Source organism: Colletotrichum lupini, chromosome 9 (assembly GCF_023278565.1).
Source record: "Colletotrichum lupini chromosome 9, complete sequence".
Classification (NCBI taxonomy): Eukaryota; Fungi; Ascomycota; class Sordariomycetes; order Glomerellales; family Glomerellaceae; genus Colletotrichum; species Colletotrichum lupini.
The window spans coordinates 4,072,382-4,092,191 of record NC_064682.1 but is presented as its reverse complement, the minus strand read 5'-3'; the positions used below and the strand labels follow the sequence as shown (position 1 = coordinate 4,092,191).

The 19,810-nt window shown below is 33.3% G+C and overlaps 3 protein-coding genes across 3 annotated transcripts; all 3 read left to right on the top strand.

The window, feature by feature from the left end:
- Positions 1-11,195: 11,195 nt before the first annotated feature.
- Positions 11,196-11,945, top strand: CLUP02_17035 (uncharacterized protein; the record flags this gene model as incomplete). Its single annotated transcript, XM_049295951.1, has 2 exons — positions 11,196-11,391; positions 11,422-11,945. 2 exons carry the CDS (start codon positions 11,196-11,198, stop codon positions 11,943-11,945), a joined length of 720 nt encoding a protein of 239 aa, XP_049153098.1.
- A 1,250-nt stretch (positions 11,946-13,195) lies between these two features.
- CLUP02_17034 (uncharacterized protein) lies at positions 13,196-14,999 on the top strand (the record flags this gene model as incomplete). The annotated part of the gene is made up of 2 exons (XM_049295950.1): positions 13,196-13,198; positions 13,437-14,999. The coding sequence occupies 2 exons, from the start codon at positions 13,196-13,198 to the stop codon at positions 14,997-14,999; spliced, it is 1,566 nt and encodes a 521-aa protein (XP_049153097.1).
- A 2,062-nt stretch (positions 15,000-17,061) lies between these two features.
- On the top strand, positions 17,062-19,807 carry CLUP02_17033 (fungal specific transcription factor; the record flags this gene model as incomplete). Its single annotated transcript, XM_049295949.1, has 4 exons — positions 17,062-17,244; positions 17,389-18,078; positions 18,174-18,602; positions 18,650-19,807. The coding sequence occupies 4 exons, from the start codon at positions 17,062-17,064 to the stop codon at positions 19,805-19,807; spliced, it is 2,460 nt and encodes an 819-aa protein (XP_049153096.1).
- Between the last annotated feature and the right edge of the window lie 3 nt (positions 19,808-19,810).

Sequence of the window (19,810 nt, the reverse complement as noted above, 5' to 3'; positions counted from 1 at the left end):
TCTAGGGAAGTTTATAAATAAAGAGTTTATTAAAATAGAAGTATTTTATTTACTTCTTTAAAATAGTACTATATAAATTAAAAATACTATAGTATTATGAATAAATATTTATAATAAATATATAAATAGAGGTTAAGGCTATAAATACTAAGTAAATAATATATTACTCATAAATATTTCCTAAAAGTTTCCTAAAAAATTTCCTAAAAGTTTTTTAAAAATTTCTTAAAAATTTCTAAAAAGTCTCTAAAAGATTTCCTAAATATTTCTTTAATATGTTTTAAATTTTTCCTTAATATGTCTTAAATACTTTTTAAATATTTCTATCTTTCTAATTTCTATAATATTTATAAATATAAATTAATTAATAAATAATAAAATAATAAATTATTAACTTATTTTAATAAATTATAAGCTTATTATATAATTATATATTTAATTTAATTTACTAGTTATTTATAATTAAAATATTAATATTATATAATAATATATAAATTTATTATTATAATACATAATATATATATATATATATATATAGTCTTATTATATTATTATTATTAATAGTTAATTAATATTATAATTAATAATTATTTAGCTAGTTTCTCTTAATTTATATAAGCCTTAGCGTTATAAATATTTTACTAAGTAAATAAAGATTTTAAAACTATTTTTAAATAATAATACGTATATTACGAGCCTAAATCCTAACTTATTAACTTATAATTTTAATAATATCCTTAACTACTTTAATAAGTTTATAATATAAAAAGTATATAAAGTTTACTAAAATAGTATAAATATTTACTAATATTATATATTAATATTATATAGTTAATATTAAGAACTGCCCGAGTAGTTAATAAAAACAGAATATAAAAATAAATAAAAAGTATATAAAAGCTTTAAAACTAGGGCTATAATTATATTGATTGTACTTAAGGTTTAAATAATAATATAATAGCTACTTATTCTCTTTTTAAATTTTAATGATAATTATTATAACTTAATATATATAACTAAAACTAAGACCCGCCCTATAAACTTATAATAGCTATAGTATATTATATATATAAAAATATAAGAATATAAAATAACTTTTATAAAATAAAAGAATTATAAATAAGTTATATATAAATAAAAAGTAGTAATTACGTAATAAAGTAATTATTATAATTACTTTAGGTAATCGCTTATTAGTATTTATTAAGTAATTACTTAATAAATAAAAGTAATTATTAATAAAAAATATATTTATAAGCGGACTTATATATAATATAAACTTAAGCTAGGTTTAAAAATAGACTTTTTATAACTTTTTTAATAATTAACTTAGTATTAAATCTTATGATTATCTTTAGTTATTCTTATTAAAAACCCCTTTTAATAAGGTTATAATTAATTACTAAAGCTTTATTTATTTTATAATTTATAAATATAATTTTAGAGAAGCTATTTATAATTATAATACTATTTACTTAGTACTCGTAGCCTTAGTTTTTATTAATATACTTATTATAATTAGCTAGTTATAATATTTTAATTACTCTTATTTAATAAGTTAACTTTATAAAACTTACTAGATAATAATAAAAAACGACGATATTTTTTAAAACTTTAAGTACTTTTTTATTTAACTCTAAAAAACTTATTAACTTAATTAATAAACTAACTAAGGCCGAGGATAATAAAATACTTAACGTTATTTATAACTTTAATAATAATATAATTTTCAAAAAAGTAAATTATAAAAAAATACGACGTATTATTAAATAAAATAATAAGTAAAATAAAAGACTCGCAAAGCTTTTTAATAATAACTCTACTTAGATAGTTGTAATTTTAATTAAAAATAATAAATATATTATTACTTTTTAAAATATAATTAACGAAGCTATAATTAACTTAGGAATTAAAAAAAGAAAAGTAAACGATTTAAAATAAAAAATTAGAACTCTCTAAGCTATTATTAGTATTATTAAAACTCTTATAAATAAATAAAAAAAACTTAAGTTTAATATACTTATTATCTTTAATAGAACTACTAAACATTTTAAAGGATTTTTAATTTAGATTAAAACTTATTAAACGTTTTATATTACTAATTTTTTAATAAAATTAAACGAAATATTTACATAATAACTTGTTTTTAAAAAATAAGCCCTAGAGTAGTTCGAACTTTTTTAAAAAGAAAATCCTTAATAATAACGGTTATTTACTATATTATAAAAAAAAAACCGTAAATATTTTTATTAATATAATAAGATTTTAAAATACTTTTAAATCTTTATTTTAAAACCTTAATAAAAAACGATAAACTAAAAGAGACCTAGCTAATTTTTAATAAACTAAGTTTATTTTATACTATATTACTAAGTTTAAAAAACTTATAATATAATTCGATTTTATTAAAAAAACCTATATTTTCTTATTTTATTAAGGATTAAAAAATAAAGTTAAGGACGAACTTAGTAAAGTAAAAATATTAATGGATTTTTTATATTATATTAAGCTTATTATTAAAATTAATACTTAATTATATAAACGACGTAAAAAAAGGGAGAAATACAGCGCTTTTAAATTTAATTTAATTAAAAATACTAAAACTATAATAAATTACTAAGTAATTATTAAAATAACTTAAGAAATTAATAATAATAAAATACGTCCTATAAATAATATAGAGGACCTATAAATCTTAATATTACTAAATATAAAAAACCTCGTTAAAAAAAGGACTTTAAATACTATAATTATAATAAAATAAGATATATAATTAGAAATTATTAATAACCTAAACGTATTTAATACTAACTTATTTTAAAAAAACGAGCTAATATTATAAATAAAAAAGTCCTTTATAAATAACTTTTATAAATAGTTTATTATAATAATAACTATTTCATTTATTGAAATAATAAAGAATAAATAAGATAGTACTTAAAATAACTTAAAAATAGTAAGCAATCTAAGTATAATATTACTTTATTTCTTATTAAAACCTTAGTAAAAAAAAAAAAAAGGAAATACTTATTTATTAATTTTATATTTTTAAAAAGAATAGTATTAAATACTTTACTATACTTTCTTAAATTTATAAAAATATAATAAAAAAGGGTAAAACGGACCCTATTATAAAAAATATACTTAACTTTTTTAAAAAACATATTAAGTAAAAACTCTTAGTTAATATAAAAGAATAGCTCCTTAAATTTTAAAAAAAAGGATTTAATATAAAAAGAATTATAAATAATCCCGTTTATATAATAAGAATTAATATATAAGTATTATAAATTAATATACGGGCGTCGCTCTTATATAAGCGTTATTATTTTACTTTTTAATTAGTTTAAAAAAATAGTACTTCCTTATAAAAGTAGTAAAAATAATTATATTAATATAACTATTTTTATTATTCTCTCTAACCTAAGCTCTAGTTTAGAATTTTTAAAAATAAGAATACTATTATAACTTACGTACTTATTTAGAACTATTATATTACTTATTTAAGATTTATAAATTTTAAATAAGTTAATAATCTAAGCTTTTATAAATTTTAAATAAATAAGGCTTTTTTTTATTATATATTTAAAAAATATAAAAAGTAAATTATAATAACGTTTATTTAACTACCTCTTTTAACGTAATTATAATAATTTATTATTATTATAAACTATTTTTTATTAGTTCTATTTTTTTAAATACTAAGCTATATTAGTTATTTATTTATATAATTCTTTATTATCCTCTTTTTATTAAAAACGCTAAATTAGCTCTTTATTTATTATTAAAATAAGCTTAATATTTAGTTTTAATTTAACTAACTTATTTTTTTTATAAGCTTAGTTAATATTAACTTATTCTTATTTTTAAATAAACGGCCTCGCTTTTTATTATTAATACCTTAGTTATTATAAATAATACGGGTTTAATTAACTAACCGGCTTTTTTTTTTAAATAAAACTAGTTATAATAAAATAAGCTATACTATATTCTTTAGCTTATTATAAAGGGATATAATAATTTTAAAGTTAAGGATTTAATAATATAAATTTAAAAAAGACGTTTTTTAAAAACACTACTAAGAGTATACTTTTGATTTATTAAAAATAGCTAAATTTAATATTTTAAAATAGATCTTATAATAATATAAAATACTTAGCTTAATTAAAATAATATAATTTAAATTATAAAATCCGAGGGGTTTTAAAAATAACCTCTTATTAAATAGTATTACTTTTTTTATAAGCCGGTTTTACGTCTTGATTAAAATAAAATATTTTAAAAAAATTATTGTTTAAAGTTTATTTAAGTACTTAAAACGAGTACTTATATACTCTTAATTTATAAATACCTCGTCCTTTATATAAGCTTAGTAAAAGCGTAGTTCTTAATTACTAATTATATTTTATATAACGTTAATAAGCTAATATAAATAACTAAAACTATTTAAAAAATAACTTTTAATATTATTATTACTTAACTTAGTATTAGAAATAATACAAGTATTAAAGTTTTAGTATTTTTAAATAAAATAATAAGCTTATTATATTCTTAAAAATAAGTATATTACGTAAAAATATTAGAGGATTAGGCGTTAATTATTAAACTTTCTATAAAACTTAGTCTAGGCTTTTTTAAAAATATACTTAGTTTTAATAAAAATAATAAGCTTTTATATTATAAAAACCTTATAATATATATAAAGAGGGGGCTTATTAATAAGTATATTAATATAAGCCTTATCCTTATTACTTAGTATAACTATTACTTATATTAATAACTAATATTTTTTATTATTAAACTTATTATTATTATTACTATAACTACGGTCTTTAACCTACTTCTATTTAGCCCTAAGTATAATATTAAAGTTAATATAATAAATATAAAGTTATTACTAAACGTTTAAAAACTACTTATTTAGTATAGCTTTTATTTATTTATTATAGTTTATAATAATAATAATAAGGTAACGAACTAAGTATTAGTTTATAAATTAGTAAATATTTACTAAAAAAACCGGAAACCCTTTAGTTTTTTATTATTAATAAAGCTAAATGTAGCGTTATAAATAGATTTAAAGTAGGTCTACTTAGTAACTTAAAAAAAAGGGAGCTTAAAACGATTAATATTATAAATATTATTAAAGCTAATTATTTTAGAGAATCGTTTTTATATTTAGAGATAGTAAAAAAAGGTTTAAATAAGGTTAATAAGGCGGTTTAGCTCGTCGTTTACCTATTTTACTATATATAAAATATCTCGCTTATTAAATAGTTTAATTAATATTATAATTAGTAAGTATTTAGCTAGTTTTTTTTAGCTTATACGAGCCTTAGTATTATAAATATTTCGCTAGGTAAATAAGGACTTTAAGAACTATTTTTAAATAATAATACGTATATTACGAGCCTAAATCCTAACTCGTTAGCTTATAGTTTTAATAATATTTTTAATTATTTTAGTAAATTTATAATATAAAGGGTATATAGAGGCTTTAAAGCTAGGGCTATAATTATATTAATTATACTAAGGGTTTAAATAATAATATAATAACTACTTATTCTTTTCTTAAGCCTTAGTAATAATTTATTATTTATAACTATATTTACGAAACTTATATTATTAAATACTAGCGCTTTATATAAGCCTAGGCTTATTAAACTAATTATATTAAAAAATATATTAAATAATTTAGCCTTAAGCTTTATATTTATTCTATTTTATAATATTAAATTTATTAACTCTTATATAGTAGTTTTTTTCTAACTTTATAAGTATAAAAGATTAATTTTAACGGGATTACGCTTTAAAAAAAATTATATAATACGGTATATCTTTTAACTATATAATATACGTAATATACCCTAAGTACGCGCTTAACGTAATATAATAATTTTAATACGAAAACTACTATATAATTCAGGATAAGTAAGCTACCCTTTTTAACTACTTATTAATAATAAGCTAAGTAATATATTTATATAATAATACTAATTAAAAAGGTTAATAATAGAAATTAGTTATAATAGTTAATTATAATAATCGGCTATAATAGTTAAAAGCAGCCTTTTTTAATTATAAAGGTTCTAAACTTTAATAATAACGTAGAGGTTTTTAAAAAAAGGACTAAATAGGCTAATATTTATTATTTTTTAAAGTTTATAAAGATTTTTTTTATTCTTATTACTTTTAATATTACTTAAAGCTACTTTTTATTTAAACTAAATAGATTTATTAAATAACTTCATTAAATAAACTTATTAATATATAAATTATTATTTAAATAGCTAGTTAGATAACTAATTAAGAAGTTAGCTAGTTAAAATATTATTTTAATGGGAATTTCTTAGTATATAGTTAGTAATTAGTAAGTTAAAAATACTTATTAATAAGTCTACTTTTCTTAAGCTAGGTACCCTTAGTTAGCTTAATATTATAACTATTATAATTAACGTAAATATATTTAAGAATTAATAAAGCACTTTTTAATAATATAAAATTTAGCTAGGTAATAATATAAATACTATAAATAGCTAAGTTAATACGGATATTAAGATTTAGTATATTAATATTAACTTAAAAATTATACTTTATAGAGCTAAAAATCCCTTTAATATAAGCTATATTATAAACGTAAGGGAATATATAAAGGGCCCCTTAACCCTTAATAAAAAGGAATATATAATATAGGATTTAATTATTTATATAAGCTAATACTAAGAGGTTTTATATATATTTAAATAAGTATAGCTCGGTTTTTAAATAAATAAAAAAATGTTAAAAGTTATTAATAAAAAGAAAAGAACGGTCAAATTAGTTAATTTTAATTAGTAATTAAATATAGAGCGTAATATATTTAGTTTCTTTTAATACGTAATATATAGTACGGCCCTAGTAAATTACTTTATTAAAAAAATAATTTTTCTTATTATTAATACTTAAAGAAACCTATAAAACATTCTTATTTATAATTTAATGAAATATTATAAATATTAATTTATACTTTATATTAATATTATAAAAGAAATATTTCAAATTACTTAAATAAAAATGAAGTTAAAAAAGAAATAAATATAAAAATATTTCAAGAACTTTTATTTTATTAGCTTATTTCCTACTCTTATTTTTGTTAATTAAGCGCTATTTTTATTTTTATTACCCTATTTAAATAATCTTATTTTATAATAAACTTATACTCTTTATGGGCCTAGTTTATTAAAAACTCGCGCTTTTTACGTTCTTATCTAAGTTTAAACTCTTATTTTTTTCGTTCTTTATTTTTTTAGATTTTATTAACCCTTATTTATTATTTTTTAAATATAAAATAATTTACGTTTATTTATATTTATAATTAAGTAGTTTATTTTTATAAATTATTATAAAATATTAGGGAACTCGGGGGGTTTTAATTTTTATTTAGTAAAAAAAGTACTTTAAAAAATAAAATACTTATTTTGCGTTAAGATTAGGTATTATTAAAATTATTATAATTATTAAAACTAAAGCTATTAAAGTTCTTATTTTAAGAACTACTTTATTAATTAATAACTAAATCTTTACGAGTTCTTTATTAAGTACGAGATAGTTCTCTAATATTAATTTATAAACTCTTAGCCCGATCTTTTACCTTTCATTTTAATTTAATAGTTAATAAGTATTTATTAAAGCGCATTTTAGATATATTTTAATATTATATTAGATATTAAAAACGGCTTATAATATTAATATTTTAATATAAAGTTATAATATACTTATAATACGTTACGAAATCCTACGATATTAAATTCTAATTTTGGTTATAAGTATTATTAAAGTTAGCTAATACTTATAATAGTTAATTATTAACACGTATTTATTAATTATAATAAGTAGAAGGAGATACTAACTAGTCTAAATATATAAAACTAAGTAAAAAATCTTAACTATATTTATATTATTAGGTATTAAAAGCTAGTCTTTTAGAGAAACCTTAGTTATTTTATTATAAAACCCGGTTATAATATATAGTTCTCGTTTATATCTTACTTAGTTAGTATATTACGAAAAGTTTTTTATAAAGTAATAAGTTATTATTAATTAGGTAAGGTATTAATAAGAAATATTTTAAAAATATTTTAGAAACGTTTTCCTTTTTTAAAATACTTTTAAAATGTTTCTATTATAAGCTATATATAGTAAGATATAATACTTACGATAAATTATATTATATAGCTCGTTATAATTAAGTACTATTTAATATTTTAAAAAAGATATTAATATATTATAAATAAAGTTTATACTACGAGAATAATTTTTACTTAGGAGTTTTTTAATACTTTTTTTAAAATATACGTAATATAAATATATATAGTTTTAGACTTATATAAGCTATATTTATTAAGGGTTAAACCTTTTAATAAAGTATTTATTTAAGCCCTTAATTACTATATTTACTTAATCTAAAGTAACTTTAAAAAGGCCGGTTTTATAAACGTATTTTTATTAGACCTAAACTTAATACTTTCGCTCTAAGATATTAAATATAGCTCGAAATATATAGTAATATATATTTATAGTTTTAGTATTTATATAGACCCGTATAAAAAGTAGAGTTTTATAAATAATATATTAATAACTTTAAAATAAAAGTTAAGAAATATTTTAAAACTATTTTTAATATTATAATATACTTTCTTTACTATTCTAACTATATTAGCTCTAAATAATTTCTTACTAACTTATACCCTTTATATATTTATAATTTATATTAATTATAAACGACTTTATATTATCGAACTTTTATTATTTTACTTACTCTTAAAAAAAGTAAATAATTATATAGTTAGTATTAAATTAATATATATATTAAATATATTATATACTTATTATAATATTAAAATAGCTATTTTTTTATATTTATAAAAAAACTTATATATATTTGCTTATTTTTATTATTATTATTATAATATAAGAACTAAGGTCTAACTTCCTTTAGGAAATAGAAAAATCTATTATTGATAAATAATATATTATAAAAAGTCTATTTTTATAAGGCTTTAATAAATATTTATAATTATTTACCCCTTATTCTTAACTAAGAATTCTTAGAGTTAAGGAGATTAAAAAAAAGCGTTTAGACTCGTACTTAATTTATTAATCCTCTAAAGAACTTAAAAAATATTTTAAATAATAGCTTTTAGAGTTTTATTTAATAATAATAAAAAATAGTTATATTTACTATAAAACGTTAAAATAATAAATAGTATTATCTTAATATTTTTTAGAATAAAGTATTAATATTTAACGGAATACTTTACTACTTTAAGTTTAAATAGTAGTTTAAAATAAGTTTTATTTAATTAGTAATAACTTAGCCTTATTTCTCAATAAAATATTTAATAAGCTTATTATAAATAGAACGTTTTTAACGATTTAATATAAATATATAATATTCTTAACCCCTTTTTTTTATAAATTGCGTATTCGTTTTATTTATAGCTATTTTAATATATTATATATAATATTTTTAATTTAATAAAATTAAATAAAAGTAATAATTTATAAGTTTTTATAAAGAATACAAATTTCGGTATATTAAGATTTATTATTAAAAACTAATAAGCTCTTATTAAGTCTTTTATAAATTATTTATATTATTTTATTAAGTAATCTTATATATATATTATATTATATCTTTTTTAGTTTAAAAAAGTATATTATATTTTATTTTTAATATATAACGCCTTTTTTAAATTTAGTATATACGGTATAAATAGTATTTTATTTAAAAAGAAAACGATTAGAAATGTTCTTAAAACGGTTTTAAAACGGTTTTAAAAAATTTTTTTAAATAACCGGACTTACTTAATAATCTTTTTTATAATATTAAATATCTTAACTCTATCTCGTAATATATTATACTTCTTAACGAGGTTTTTTAAAATAATTATATAATAAAAGTCGTTATAGGATATATATAAATAGGCTTTATTACCTTAATAAGTATAATAATATCGTATTATAAGTATATCTCTTAAAATAATACTAATTATTAAAAAACTAATAATACCTCGTTAAGTATTATATTAAATCTACTATTTTTTAATAATTCTTAATATTAAGAAATAAAAAGTTAAATATATTATATCTTATAGCTACTCAATTTCTTTTATAAATAAGGCTTTAGTTAAGATAATAAGCGTAACTTTATTATTAATAATTAAAGAAAACTTAAGTATACTAGCCGTATATTAAAGCTATTATATTATAATAATACTTTAGTTATTTTAAGTTTTAGTCCGGATATTTAAGTTATTAAAAATAATAATATAATTATTAGAATTATTATTTATAACCTAAGTATTATATTAATATTTAGTATAGAGGTTTAATTTATATAATACTTACTCGTTTAATTAACTCTTCATAAATAGGAGCTTAATATTTATAAAAATTAAAATATAAAGTAAATACGCTATCGTAATTTAAATTTTTTTACATATTTTATAATAAATTAAATTCGCTTTACTAAGGTAAAAGTATTAAAATAATATTATTATTATATATAATAAATAAGTCTTATAAGAATAATTTTATAGAGTCGGTTATAATAAGCGAATTTTAGTATAATTAAGAGGAGATATAATTAAGAAATATTTTTAAAATAATTTAGTAAAGCGTAAAGTAGTATATTCCCTTATTATATAAAACTCGTAATATTTAAATCAGTAATAAAGCGCTTATATAGTGAAATATTTTTAGCCCTTAATTAGTTAGAAATTTTCCTAAGGATTTACTAATAACTAAGTACTTACTATTATGCACAGGACTCTTACCTTAACTAGGGGGGGTTATTATTAGTTTATCGAATCACTCACTAATGTCTAAGACTATTTACCTATTGCTTTCTCTTGTCGCTATAGCACTATCAAGTGGCATCGCCTAGGGTGTTGATGGATAGCATAAAGCCTAAGAGCGAGTATTCGTACGGGCCAGCAGTAGGCGGGCTGGGATAAACAACCCGCAAGCCCATCTGATCTTCAATAGGCTGCCCTGAATTTCGGGGGCATCACAGCGCTCTCCTCCACTCCTTGGATTCATCATCGTGGGCCCCCCAGTCCCGGGCTTGGTCCCCAGAACATCCTCTGATCCTCCACTCTCTGCGGATATTCATACTACCTAGTCTCTACGGGACTACTACTAGTAGTAAGCCTATGGATACAGGTACTCCACACAGTTACCCAGGCCTGAAGACTACCATTTTGCGGTGGCCCTCTCTGGAGTCTGGCATGCGTGTCTCTCCTCGCTTCTGCCCTTGCTTTAACACAAAGTCCGTGCGAGTGCAAGGGAAAAAGTCAAAACGGGCCACTCTTTTTCTGCTTCCCAAGGGCCAACGGGCGTGCCCATATTGTGACTGCACCGCCTCGACGTTTCAGGGGGGGGGAGCAGTGTTGCAAGCAAGGCCGCTGGTTGAAGCCAAGCGATGGAAGCGTAGCGTTCAGAGAGACTCATTGAAGGGCCAGCATACAACTATGTCGATACGAAAAAGTGTGTACGGAGTAGTCTTTACGTACGCGGATATCATAGAACGTCGGAAGTACCATACAGGCTGTACTGACTATTCTCACAGGAAGACATGTGCGAGGCCAAGCCTTCCATGCTTGTGCTTTGCTCGGGCTGACGAGCAAGACAGGCTTCGTTTCCCTTTCTCCTCATCTTCTATTCCCACTCACCGAGTCACCACTCACCACTCACCACTCAGCAGTCTCCTTTGCTCTCTCTGCTGGATCTTTCGTACTCTACTTCTGATGCGCACGGACTGGCGCATGTATTGCCAGCTAGCATCCGTAGACGCTAGCTCTGTATACCCGCATGCGGTCGCCAGCCCGCCAGACATCGATCCTAGATGGTGGCAGCTGAGTGAGAGAGAGGGTGAGAGGGAAGAGGGAGAGAGAGGAGCCTGAGAAGATGGTGGAGGGGAATTCTGTTAGTGCTGGTACATCAGCACACCCCATTCTGCCTTTCAATATGCCAACAGAAATGAGCATTGAAGAGACTGGAGGCATGTATCCGTACATGGCTGGCTCCGGTTACTGATGAAGGTCGTAGTCGGGGACCCCTAGATTTGTTCCGCCTTTCATCATCAAATCATTACCTTCTGTCACCTTCATCATCCTTCTCTGCGCCAAACGAGCGAGCAAAGCGGCGTTCCAAGCCATAGAAGCCAAGCAAACAGAATACCCTCCAGCACAGCCGTTGCCTCGCGGCGGCTTTGCCTAATCCAAAATCACCATCCCACGTCTCCCATTGCCTTCCCCATCCCATCCTGACCAATCCCTACCTTGTCTTTTTGCTTGCCCACACACCCCAAGCTGGCTGCTTGTTCCGTTCCCCTAGACTCCTGGTAGCCTTGACCCTCTCTGGGTCTACCTGCTCGTCCTCTCTCTTCCCCGTTCTCCTTCGTCCAACCCCTGGTTCCCCCCCTCCGTCAGGTTACACTTCTCAAAAGGGGGGGTTGCAGGATACATTGTCTGTAGTACTTGACTTGACCACCACCCAAGCCCACCAAACAAGACCAAACCAAACGCCTCGAGTCTCCGTCGTCCCGATACCGAATATCAATCCCTCATGATCACCATGGATCAGACCGCTCCCTCAGCCTGACTGCTCGCTCGATCAAATCCATGCGCGCCATGCCCGAAGCTTAATCTCACATCCCAGGCCCCCTACCAGTAGACTGTAGTCTTGTCTTGTCTTCCTCCTTCTGCCCAACAACCATAACATAACATCACTTCTACATCCCATTTCCTCCTTAACTCCTTCGGCAATTACTGATCTTCGCCCGTCCGCTGCAACGCCGGTTCCCCAACGTACTCTTCAACGCACTCTCGACTTGCCAGTTACATTCAACGAACCCGGACTGCACACACACATACCTTCTCTGCCCGCACCACCAAAAGCTCACAGCATCAACCCGAGGACGACGGCTATTCAACCTTGGCAATACAGAAATCGAGGAGGATTCACACCTTGAAGAGAGACAGAATCCCGAGAGCGCAACGCTTACACGTATTAATCATCAACGACCCGCCACAGGCCTTTATCGACCCAGATTTCTTGCGTGTCCTGGCCGTGTCACTCTTGTTCTCTCCCCACAGAACTTTGTCTGTTGGAGCACATCGAATGGACTACCCCACCTGAATCTTGATTCACAATGGTGAGTGCAGCACAGCAGCTTCTCGTCATCGCCTATCTCCGTCGAGACATTCCACTTTCATCGGGTGTTGAGTGTTGATGTACTATCATGAACGTCATCGGCGTTCATGATATATCATCGTCGCCTTCGGTCACCTCGATCACTCGACCATGTGTTCCCTTCCTTGACCACCAAACACCGGGGTGCCTCGGCGCCTCTGCCCCTCCGTCGTCACCATGCTGACCCTTTCCGTCTCCAGCCCGTCGCAAAGGCGTGCGCGCCGTGCTACTATCAGAAGTCAAAATGCACCTTCTCGGAAGGTAACCCGCAATGCGATCGCTGCATGATGAACGGCCGGGACTGCGTCTTTGTACGCCCCGTGCCAAGGTCAGCAGTCAAGGGGAGGTCAAAGGTCGCAGTTAGGAGCAAGATCATGGGCGCCGGTGTGCCATGTCCGAACCCGATCCCTCGAAAGGCCAACGTGATCGTCCCGACGACAGCGCCGCCGACGACGACAACAACGACGACTGTCGCCCGCGTTAGCTCCCCGCCGTGTTCCGTATCACGAAAGCCGAGTATAGCGACGGCCTCGAGCGTCGGCAGCCCTCCCGACGATGCTTCGTCCGACTCGTCAACCGAATCGGCATCGAGTCCTCCTTCCAAGATCCTTGAGTCACTCAGTCCATACGGTAGCACGCTGGGCCGGTTAGATACCGTCGAACGCAATTCCTTATCGCGATTACTGCACAAGTCCAACTTTATGCAGTACTTCATCAGCCCAACATTCGTCGACAGCATGCAGCTGGACATGACAGTCCATCTATTTTCCATGTTCGACCAGGGCAAGGACGCCTACATCGCCATGTATAGCGCATTTGCGTCATCTATGGGATTGGAGACGGGGGAATACGATCCGGAAGCGAATCTACACCGCGGCGCAATGGCTGTCGAACACCTTCGATCCTGTCCACTGCCTACACTCAAGCGCGACGAACTGCTACCGTGGGCAGGGTTGGGATTGGGAATCGTGTACTTCTCCAACATGGCCCTCGGCACCAGTGCGGCGCCTGTACGACGATACGTGCTGAGCCACATTCGCCATCTTCTGGGAACCTCACAAATATCCAGCTCACGGACACACTACATCCTCGTATACATGACGGCTGTCGACATCAACGAATGCCTGATGCAGCGCGAACTCCCAGTGTGTGGAATCGCACCTCCCGAAGCGGGCCATGTCGATGCGTATGTTGGCGTGTGTATGCCATTGCTGCAACACATGTACGACTTGTGCCGCATCAGCTATCATCTCTACCACGAAGTCGACGTCGAAGAACAGACGCAAGCATTGGACGAAGTGGAGCAAGAAATCGAAGCATGGCAGCCGGTCATCCCTCCAGACTTTACAAACCGCTTTACCACGAGCGAAGTCATTCACATGCTGGCCCAAAGCCGCATCTACAAGACGGCAGCAATGCTGTACATCCACCGATTGAGGTACAAGTTTGGCGAAAAGGATGACATGGCATCTGCAATGGCAAAGAGCATCATCTCAGACCTGCAGATGACGTTGACAGTCTCGCAAGACAAGCAACGCTGTGTCAGCTTTCCGTACACTCTTGCAGCCATCGAAGCAAAGGACGCGGCTGAGCGGGAGACTGCCATGGATGCCATCAAGTCGCTCATCGATAGCGGCAACAGCAAGTATCGTAGCAGCATGGAAACATTCCTGAAAGCCGTGTGGGATATTCGGGACAACCAACCAGGAGCATCTTGGCTCGACTTCATGCAAACTCTGCCGCCGATCTCGGTGGGCGTATAGCGGAGCGGTCCCCTTTTAAGGTTTTCTTTCTTCTCTTGATCTGGACTTGCTTCAAGACTTATGGATTTATTCTACTTTTGCTTTGGGGCGAGGCGGTGAGATATCATTCTGTTTTATGTACACGGCTGATGGGAAATACTCCTCATGGTACGATTGCCGTGAGGCAACTCCACGGAGGATTTGAGTTTTCTTTGTCTTTTTTCCTCGTTCGTTGGCTTAACGTGGAGGCACCTCGTCAAGGAGTCGAGGCCTGCACTACACTCTTGTGATCTTTCTTCTCCTTCTCTCTATGGCACGGCGGTGACTGCGGGATGCAGAGGAGCATGACGGGACTTTTGCAGCAATGCTCAAAAAAGGGAACGGGTTTTTAGAAGCCTCGGTAGGAATCCGAAGGTTACGAAAGGTGTCTGCCCACCATGGGAGGGGTCCCCAAAGAGACATCATGATCTACCTATGGGTTTGTGATACCATTCTCTCGTTTCATTACCAATACAGACTTCACAATCTCCATATACCCCCCGTTCATTCTCCGATCGCCTGGCCTCTTCAGTGCAACTGACATGTCTGATCGTTTCCTGCCCAACCTCAACCTGATGATCGAATCGCGACACTTCTAAAAGAAGCTCCCGCAAGTCTATGTCGCGCCTAATGGCGGTACCTGACGTTTCATGCCAGCACACGTCCTGGGCGTGCGCTCAGACTTTGCATGAATTAGGCCCTTGTGTAGCCGAGAACCTTGTTCACTCCTCGCTAAATCTAAACGGGGATCAACTATCACGCGCCCTCGAAGTTGAATACAGTACGTCCGTCTGTACTGCAGTTATGGATGAAAAGAGTGATAGTGTACTCCGTCCCGCAACGAATGGCACCATATGCCACATGCTAGACGAAGAGTCGTTGTTTGCGTTTCAGTTCGTACGATTTCTGATTTTGTCACTTTTTCCTAAAGTGCCATCCGGTCCACTGGTTACACGGCGGGTAAGTTCAACCTGAAGACCCCATACCCCACGGAGTACCTAGGTTGCGTGTGAGGGCAGTCAAGTTCCCTCGAGGCTGGTCGATGAGGATGAACTCCAACGCCCGAAAAGCATCTTTGTGTAGAATAAGTCTGCGGGGCATAGCCAGTAGCCCCCCTTTGCGCCATCGCGGGAGCTTACCATCGCCTCGGTAGTGATCCGTCCGGAAGAGTCAAGGGTCAGGGAAATTATGTTGAAGGCTATCGTCGAAACTTGCTGTGTAGACAAGACTGATGTTTGGTACTGAGCATGCATTTCTACGACGTTGGTCCCAATTGAAGCGTCGGAGGATGCGCGTCCGTACCTAACTCGGTTAACCCGATGCCCTGATGATACGGATAATGGACGTTGAGCGGCGCGGAACCCCACGAACTAACACGAAAAGGTTCTGGCTGGGTCGATCCATTTAGTTATTACTCACCGTGTCAGTGATAGTCGGAGATTTGATAACGAGTAAGTTCTGCATGGTACCGTGTCAATGGTCTTCAATGTTCATGGATCTTTTTTTGGATGTTCCCAGCATGTTGAACCTTATTGATATTGATCAAGGGCCTTTTGACACGCCAACTCTTTCCTCTTCGGCAGCCCGTACCGAGGCAAGTTGCCTCTTAAGGCGACTATGTAACCATTGTCAATATGGCTATTCAACTGGCATCAATGATAGATTGAAGCACAGGGGCTGCAGCCGCGAACATAGTATGCAGCAGGGTTCTCGCTGCATCCTTCACGGGCTTGCCCGACCCCCGAGTCGCATATGACATTGAGACATTGAAGCATCTAATCAAAAAAGCCTCTATACCGGTCTCAAAGACGACGGATTAGACAATCCCTCTAGATTAACAAAGATCAGAGAAACCAGAAAGATCAGACACGTGGTGGCTGGAAAAATAAAGGGACGCCCTACATAGTACGCGTTCGGGGACCTCGGCGAAGCTTAAAGGACTTGTTCAAAGCTCGATACTAGGACGCATGCGGACGGAGTCTACTCCGTCATCAAGCCTTCTGCGGGCGCGCTGACGACGGGAAGAACTGAAAGCGGTCAAGCCATGTCCCATGGCTCATGGTCCATGGGTACAGTCAGCCTCCCTAGGCAAACAAGCAGGTGCTGTGGTCTGCCACCGGATTTTGCGCGCTTCATCTCGCACTTTGTCTGGGCGGCGCTCGCACTTTACATCTCGAGTCAGGAGGAGAGGGGCCTGTGGGATGGTTCGCTCGGCCTCGGTTCTCTCGTAAGCGCCGAGACCGAGGGATCCTGACCATCGACCTAGAGTCCATCACCCACCTCGACTGAAGGAAGAGCTGTTTGTTGTTCAGCCCCCAGCAAGTTTGCCGCGAGTCGAATCATATTTGTGCAAGCCAAGACAAAATAGCAGCGGATTGTCGAATTCGATCTTGTGTTGCGTCGTATCGCATCGGGATCTGGTGTCACCCGGATTCTCCATACCGGCCCCATGGGACCGGATCCAACATCTGCCTCCGGAGCTGTCCGGACCTCGCCCACACGAGCACCCGACGCGCCGCAGCCGGGCCAATCCCAGCCCCCGACGGCCGCCGGGGATGAGAGTGGAAGCAATAACAGCAGCAGCGCGACCCGCCTCGGCATCGGGAGCAGCAGCGGCGGCCGCAAAATCGAGCGGTCCTGCCAGCTGTGCCACCGCCGCAAGATTCGCTGCGACAAGAAGCAACCTTGCGCTTCGTGTGCCCGTGGCGGCTTCCAATGTCACTATCCACAAGCGGGCCAGCCGATACGCCGTGTCCGAAAGACCACCATCGCCGACGTTGCAAGCCGGATTTCGGACCTGGAGAAGACGCTTGTGGCCGGAGCGGCGAGCCAGCAACAGCAGCAGCTTCCGGCTCTTCGGGCTTCACCATCGGCCTCCACGCCCGGGACAGCCTTTGGTTTGGGTTTGAGACCAAATCACTCTAATCCATCACCATCCAGGCCAACCACAGCGCCAGCTTCGGGTCCGCAGGAGAAGAGTGTCAACGATGAGATTCTTTTACGGAAGGGATCGTCGAGTCAATACTTTGACGATGTTCTGATTTCTCGGGTCATTGAGGAGGTAAGTGATTCTTCCATTCACTCGAGGCATAAGACAGTCGGCTGACAAGTCATCAAAAGGAACATGACATTCAATCAGTTCTCACCACACCACAGAGTAGTGAGTCGGCAGCTACGGCGGAGCTGTCGCCATTTAATCCTATGGGCATTCTCTCAGCACCAGATCTCAAATTGGATCTTGCTGAGCTCCTTCCTTCAAAGTACGGCGCCATAGAACTATGGAGGAACTATGTCGACAATATCGAGATTTGCAACAAGATACTCCACCGGCCGACAGCAGAAGTTCTCGTGTACACGGCCATCGACGACCCTCGCAACGCGAGTTCAGAAGCACTAGCGGTCATGTTCGCCATTTTCTTTGTCTCAACTGTTGTTCTGGAGCCCAATTCGGTCCAGATTTTCACGGGCGAAGACAAGGTGACGAGCCTTCATCGATTCAAGACAGGCCTCGAGCAAGCTTTTGCCAAGGCCGACTTTCTTGAACATCCTTCGGTGAAACTGCTCGAAGCCTTGTCTGTGTACTTGGTATGTATACTCACACTGGACACTGTTATTTCTTATGCTTATACTAGGCGCAGGCGGCGCTCAGGATACACAACCCCGGTCGAGGCTTGTGGACGTTGAACGGACTGGCCATCCGAGCAGCCCAATCGATCGGTCTACACCGAGACGGGACTAAGCTCGGCCTCTCACCCTTTGAGTCCGAGATTCGTAGACGCATTTGGTGGCATCTCGTCGCGCGGGATGGTCGAGCAGCAGAGGACTATGGCTTTTCAAACGTTTCAAGCTTCAACCTACAAATAGGCGTCAGCTTCCCATCAAATCTGGACGACGGAGACCTGTATCCCGAGATGAAGGAGCTCCCACACTCTCGCACCGGCTGGACGACGTTGACGCTGGCACTAATCAACATCCAAGTGACTCGCACATGGCACCGTCTAGCGGCCATGGCCTCGTCGTGGGCCGAAAACCCAACACCGGAATCCGTCCGCGTCCAGGTCGTCCAAGAACTTCACGAGTACGCGGAAGGGTTCCTTCGACACTGCAATCCGGTCATCCCTCAACAACGCCAGACCCTTCTCGTTGCACGGTTCATCATTCGCAAGGTTGACATGGTCACGCGCCAGCAGTGGCTCAACCTCCAGCACCCAGAGGCGCGCGACTCGTTTGCGACGGAGGAGAATCTTCTCCAGGCGCTCGGTATTCTCGAGGATGGCATGAGCCTGGCGTCGGACGAGCTGCTGCGGCAGTATCGGTGGTCTATGCGGGCGTATCCCCAGTACCATATGCTTCTCTACGTCCTGTGGCACTTGTGCGTGAGGCCGGAGGGACCGAGTGTCGATAGGGCGTGGAAGGCTGTGGACGATAGCTTTATGCTTTTGAAGAGCGTGAACGCCGGTTTCGGGCCCGCGGCGAAGATGACGGTTCTAGAAACATTGAGAGCCAAGGCAACGGCGATACGACAGGGTCTTGACCAGCAGAGCGGCGGTGGCGCCGTCGTTGTCGGCGGAGCGACTGCCAATGGGAGCGCCGAGAAAGAATCCTACCCGACGCCTGGTGGTACTGACGATAGATCGGAAGCGGAGGGCATGGTGGATAGTGGACTGGATAGCATGGCGGCCGCCGACGGAATGGATTGGGCCGGCATGATGCAAGATTTCCCCGACTGGACCACGCTGATGAACGAGTTCCAGGTGGACGGCTTGGACTTCCCAAACTATTTGAACTGATTT